The sequence below is a fragment of the Oreochromis niloticus genome, linkage group LG4 (assembly GCF_001858045.2).
Source record: "Oreochromis niloticus isolate F11D_XX linkage group LG4, O_niloticus_UMD_NMBU, whole genome shotgun sequence".
Taxonomy (NCBI): domain Eukaryota; kingdom Metazoa; phylum Chordata; class Actinopteri; order Cichliformes; family Cichlidae; genus Oreochromis; species Oreochromis niloticus.
Genome location: NC_031969.2, coordinates 6,351,934 through 6,357,933, shown reverse-complemented (window position 1 = coordinate 6,357,933; position 6,000 = coordinate 6,351,934). Strand labels below are relative to the sequence as shown.

General features: G+C 40.7%; 1 protein-coding gene across 2 annotated transcripts; it reads left to right on the top strand.

Moving 5' to 3' along the window:
• Nucleotides 1-1,249: 1,249 nt before the first annotated feature.
• Nucleotides 1,250-4,837, top strand: LOC100707017 (putative zinc finger protein 876). Of its 2 annotated transcripts, none has more exons than XM_003446415.5 (4): nt 1,250-1,405; nt 2,061-2,167; nt 2,520-2,922; nt 3,950-4,837. In XM_003446415.5, exons 2-4 carry the CDS (start codon nt 2,150-2,152, stop codon nt 3,958-3,960), a joined length of 432 nt encoding a protein of 143 aa, XP_003446463.1. In that variant the 5' UTR covers nt 1,250-1,405; nt 2,061-2,149; the 3' UTR covers nt 3,961-4,837. The 2 variants fall into 2 exon arrangements, with proteins under 2 accessions (XP_003446463.1, XP_025762651.1); XM_025906866.1 differs by lacking the exon at nt 1,250-1,405 and adding an exon at nt 1,494-1,745.
• The last annotated feature ends 1,163 nt before the right edge of the window (nt 4,838-6,000 follow it).

Sequence of the window (6,000 nt, the reverse complement as noted above, 5' to 3'; positions counted from 1 at the left end):
GATCCAACATGTCTCAGAGGGTGCACAGTCTAATTTCCTACTAAAATGACATGTTTGGAAGAACTAGTTCCATCGGGTATCCTTCAGACAGGATTTTCATGCATTTATGAGAGTATATTTAAATAAACACAAAGTCAGAACAATCACAGGTCTGCAGTTAAAACAAGGTCAGTTAAACCTGAGGAGGATATTTTTCAGTTTTATTTACACACGGCACAAAATCACAACAACAGTCACCTCAAGATGCTTTATATTGTAAGATATATAACACTACAATAATAGAACCCCCCCAACATTTAGACGACCTCCTTTAAGCAAGCACTTGGCGACAATGGGAAGGAAAAAATCTCCCTTAACAGGAAGAAACCTCCAACAGAACCAGGGTCAGAGAGAAATTTGCATATCATCAACAAAAACAAGTGGACTGTAATTTTCGTTTTTAAAAATCAGAAACCCAAGACAGAAATGAAAATTGGCCACGTGCACATTCAGTCAGTCACATAATGTCAGCGCGTCCTCTGGTGGTTATCTGCCGGTACTGCAGGTTTTTCCTGCAACTCAGAATGAGCACGAAATCCAAGTCAGATTAAATAATTAGTCAGAAAGACAAAACAAGTTTGAGTTCTGTTGGTGAGGAATTCTGCATGTTTATAACCCAAACAGAAAACATTTGCTCAAATAAGGATTTCATGTCACAGCACCTTGGAGTTTCCAGTAGATGCTCTGGGCCTGGCTGAAACCAGAACTTTAACCCACAGGGTCCCCGAGCACCTGGGAGGAATGGTTATTATGCTGACGTTTGTATGGCAGTTTTAGATTAGCAATTGTAATTAAACAACATTGTTTAAACTTGTGTAATAATTTTTTAAGCACATTTATTGGTGCTACCCTATTGGCCTCTTATCAAGACTTTTAATTGCCTGTCTGCTTATCATGTAGATGCTACTCAAGAGATTACAAAGTAATTTGAATGTTTGGTAAAGAAGGAGGGAGCCTAGATCCTTAGAGCCTAGATCAGTCAGGTCAATCCAGGTTTATAGAGCCATTAATGACCTTTTGACATTAAAACCCAGAAAGGTATTTCTCCAGTGATTTACTTCATTTATAGCTGGAGCTTCAGTACTGACAACTATTTCCTGTTTCCTCATATTAGCCTCAAGGGGACTGAGTTTGTAGTTTACTATTTCAATTCTGTGTACTTGCATGTTCTGACTGTTTGATCCAGGTTTTTAACGTAGCTCCTTTAAGAGGCTCCTTCATGGCGCTAACCTGTTGGCACACCTGTTCTCCATAATCCATCAGTGAGCACAGCAGTTCATCCACGGAGCAGCAAAGATCTCTCTGGGATTTGAAACTGCTTCACAGCAGAGCTTCTCTGAGTTGGTGGGCCTGAGATCCTTCAAAGGTAAACACTCAGTTTACGTTAGCTGGAGTTCTTTTGCATGTTTAGATTAGTTTACCTCTTGAATATTTGTAGCTCAGGTGTGTGTGTGGTGTCTTTGGAGAAAAGAGCTGCTACAAGCACAGAAAATCAGCTCACAGCTTTACTATGACTGCATGGTAGTCTCCTTGTTTGCCATCATGGTTAATGGCAGATCCTGAAGTTAATGAATGCTTTCTAAATAATAAGAGAAGTCAGAGGGATGTTGTAAAGAAGATAAGACATCTGTAACAGCAGTTGAAGTGGGCACCATGTTCACACTTGGGGATCTGTGGATTTCCTGAGTTAGAAATGAGAAAGACAGGTCAGTGTGACGGGAACTCTGGTGGGTTCAAAGACTGGAAACCACACAGTTCAGCTGTATACAGTACAGCAGGAGCTGCAATGGTTCAATGACAGACTTAACAAAGCAGATTGTGAGGTATCTTTTGTAACTGCCTTTACTAGTAACAGGTAATTGTCCTTACTAGTTTTTAATCCTGCATCTTGCAGGCATCTTGATTTAATCCAGAACATGCTAAATCTTTAATGTAAAATGTCTTTAATGTGCATTTCATTCTGGGACTAGGCTCAAGCCTTGTCTGTGAAACTGGCCCAATTAAAATCAGTTTCTCCACAGGTGTTGGGGAGGTGAAAAGAGTGCGACGGAAGAGCAGAGGAACGCTGTCGGCCATCTTAGTCCAGCTCAGCCACTAGAGAAGGAAAAAGATGGCTTATTTACAAATGGTGAGACAACATCCCTGCAGCAACACAGACTCCAATCCAACCCCCTGGGCAGCTCTGGAAAATGTAAAGGAGGACGTAAATTTGAGTTTTAACTGTGTTTTCACAGCTTTTCCTACCAATAAAGAGCTCTACCACTGCGATTCAGACCACACCAACATGATTAAGTAATAGACAAACAGCATACTCAGCTCGCTCTTTGCACAGCACACAGGGTTACTTGTAACAACAACAATAACAAAATTTTTTTAGTAGAACTTAACAAATTCTATGGAGGCACTAACACATCTGCACATGGTTTAACTCAAACACTTATTAAGCTTGCTCCATGACAGCTGTGTCTTTGTTGCTATAGGGACAAAGGGACCTGGGCGGGGAATGCTCTCAGGAGGCCGAGGATGCTCGCCCGACAACAAGCGGAGATGAATCCTACACCTGTGATCAGTGTGAAAGGACTTTTGCTACCAAGAGTCGCCTCACAGTACACAAACGGATCCACGCAGACGTAAAACTGTATCGCTGTGACGAGTGCGGGACTTCTTTTTGTCGGAGCAGCAGCTTAAAAAGACATCGAGTCATCCACAGTGGGCTCAGACCATACACGTGTGAGCAGTGTGGGAAGACTTTCAATCAGATGAGCATCTTGGAAAGGCATCGACTCCTCCACAGTGGAATTAAACCACACACATGTGACGAGTGTGGGCTGGCTTTTACCTGGCTGCCAAGCTTGAGGAAACATCAGCTGTCCCACTCTGGGAGTAAGACACTTTCCTCTGACCTTTTGTGGACAGACTTTTAGCCAGTCAGCTACGCTAGAAAAAAACACACACACAAAAATGATACTGTGACCAGTGTGGGGAAAGCATAAAACCAGTTTAGAGGCCATTTAAATCTTAAAGTGTGATTAAACCACTGCAAAGACATCCACACAGGAAAAAGGTTACGCAGCCACTGTATGCTTCTCAAAACTGTCTTTCTGCCAGACTAATTTTGGCTGTTGGACAGCTCCCCTAAAATTATGTGGCCTGCTACGATCATTTATTTGTTCCCCTCCTTCAGGAAAGTCCCATTCTTTGCTCTTACATTGTGCTTCTGTAATATGTTCCATAGAGGAGATCTGTTAAACACAGTTTATGACCTCATTCACATTTTCCAAAGCTTCTATGACACTGGATTGTCTCATGAAGTAACTTTAAACTAAGTCACTGCTGCGTGCTGCCAGTGGCTCTGTGAGAAGGTGACTACTAGATCACTAGTCAGTTCTTCAGCTGAAGCCCTGGTTTTTTTTTTTGTTTCTTGGAGCTTCACATTATTATGTTAGGGCTGGATCAGGTTAGCCCTTAATGATAAGCTTATATAAGGAAGAAAAAAGTGAAAAGAAAAAAAGTGAAAAGTTTTAAGTTTGATCTTAGAAGTAGAGAGGACGTCTGTCTTCCAAATCCAAACTGGGAGCTGATTGCACAGGGGCCTGAAAACTGAAGGCTCTGCCTCCCATTCTACTTTTAAAGGCTCTAGGAAGTAAGCCTGCAGTCTGAGAGCAAAGTGGTCTGTTGTGTTGCAATGTCTGTGTAGGCTCTCAGTCAACAAAGTCACTGTTGGTTTTGTAATGAAGGCAATTTGACTTCTTTGGTTTGTGAAGATGCTTCACCTCTCATCCAAGAGGTGAAGTAAAGCGGGAGAGTACCAGGAATTTAGCCTCTTGTCTTAGACTCTGTCATCAGTGAAGCCACAGTATTCCCAGCATAACATGATTCAGACAATCCTAACTTACTGTCTTTGTTTTAGTTGCAGACTGAAGCAGATGAATGCAGTTGTCACCCATCAGCGCTGTAGTAGCCACTGTTCTTTACCGGCTTCTTCACAGCGAGCGCACACTGAAGTACTGAAAAGAACCTGGAAGATGTTTCTCCTCAGAAGCTCATCAGAAGTCCACGGAGTCACCCACAGACTGGAAAAACCTTCAGATGGCGCTTCCTAGAACTCAATGTCCTTTTTTTCTTATTTTTTTTCCCCCTTTTTTCTTTCTGTGATTTGCAGTATCTGTAATTTTTGAAGTGTCACAGTGAACCAATCCATTCAGTCACTGGCATTTGTAACTCTGGACAATTTTAATGTCCCGCTGGCTTAGGTGCGCATTCAGATCTCATCAGTTGAACCTGACCAGCAGTAAAACATATAGAAAGTAATCAGATAACCAAAAGAAAGCTAAAACTACTTTTAACTGCTTATTAAACTGACTGCTTCTCTTAAGTAACTAATTAGCTGCTTATAGGAAAAGGTGACCCCCCCCCCCCCCTCAAGCAGCAGTTTAGTATTTATAGTTGAAAGAAATCTGATACTAAGGTAACTTATTGAATCTTAAATTGTATTTTTTTTGTATTCCCTGTATTTCTCTTTTTTCTTTGCATGGAATCAACACATCTCTACGTACAGTACTGCAGTAAAATGGTGCATTTTTAGCAGTGTTTAAAGTTTGGTTGAGTTGTACTATTGGACCGTGTGTTAACTCATATTTGAACATCATGTTTTATGACACGATGTAACATTTTGGAACAACTTGGCTTCTTTTGTGTTTAGGCGGCGCACTGAGAAGTAGCTACTAAATGTTACATGTAATGATCTTCCACAGTGTTTTTCCATAGGTTTAAAAATAAAATCCTATTTATAATTTCAGTTTGTACTGATGGTCAGTGAAACAGTAAAGCTTTCTGAGTTGTAGTTGGATGCTCATGTTTGAGGAACGCATATTAATTATACAGGTTTGATGAAGTTAAAGTACTGACAGTCAAACTCGTCATCTACCATCAGTCTAGAGGTGGAAAGTAGTGCTGCAGAGTGTTTAGATACTTGTACTTTATCACTTGATCAATGCTCTCTACTTAGACTCCATCAGACTTCAGAAGGAAATAATGACACTTCTTATGCACCATATTCATCTGACAGCTTTAGTTCTTCACACATAAAGACTTGACCGACACAGTGACATGAATCACTGCTCTGAATAAAAGCAGCCAGCATTGTTCATCAGTTAAAATGCTGCTTTGAAAGCCCTACGTTATTATTTGATCAATAATATTGATCAGTAGGAGGAACATTGACAAGATCTGGACCACGTTTTTCACCTTGAAGCACATCTCATCTCTGTTTGCTGCGCAATTTCAAAACATTGCTTTTGTATAAATATTTTAAGGATTACAATTTTTAAATTTCCTCCTTTTTTATGTGTTTATTTTTGAGTGCTTTCAGAAATTACCAAAACATTCAGTTGTCATGTTATTTGAACGTTGCTTCTATTAAAAGGAAATTATGAGCCACTTGTGACACAGTCACTGTGTGATGGCTGCAGGAAGCAGCACGGTAATGCTCACCGGGCGCAGCTCGTGCACGCCCTACAGGATTTGCAAAAACACAGATATCAGTATTTCCACTCACAGATGATAAACTGTACTTATGTGCACAGAAAGTGTTCCTAAGTTGGTTTGATTTCAGGACATGAAACTATAAAAATGAGATTAGTCTTGTTACTTATTAGTTTAGCCCCTCCCACCAGTGATGCAAGCGGAGGAGGTAAAAAGACACCATAAGGAGATGGGAGTCAAGGCAACAGGCCTGTACATCTGTGCCTTGGATTTTCATTTTAAAGTGATGTTAAAGCTGAGCTTGAAACCTCTGCATCTAATCAAATTCAAAATATAGCATAATATGAAAAGATCTGTTCACATGGAGAGTCTGATCACCAAAGAACCAGCTTTTTGTAGAGTCGTCCACAGTTGCTTGTTATTCGTGCTGTGTGCGTGCCTATTTATGTGCTGAAGGTGAAAACACTGAGCAAAGGG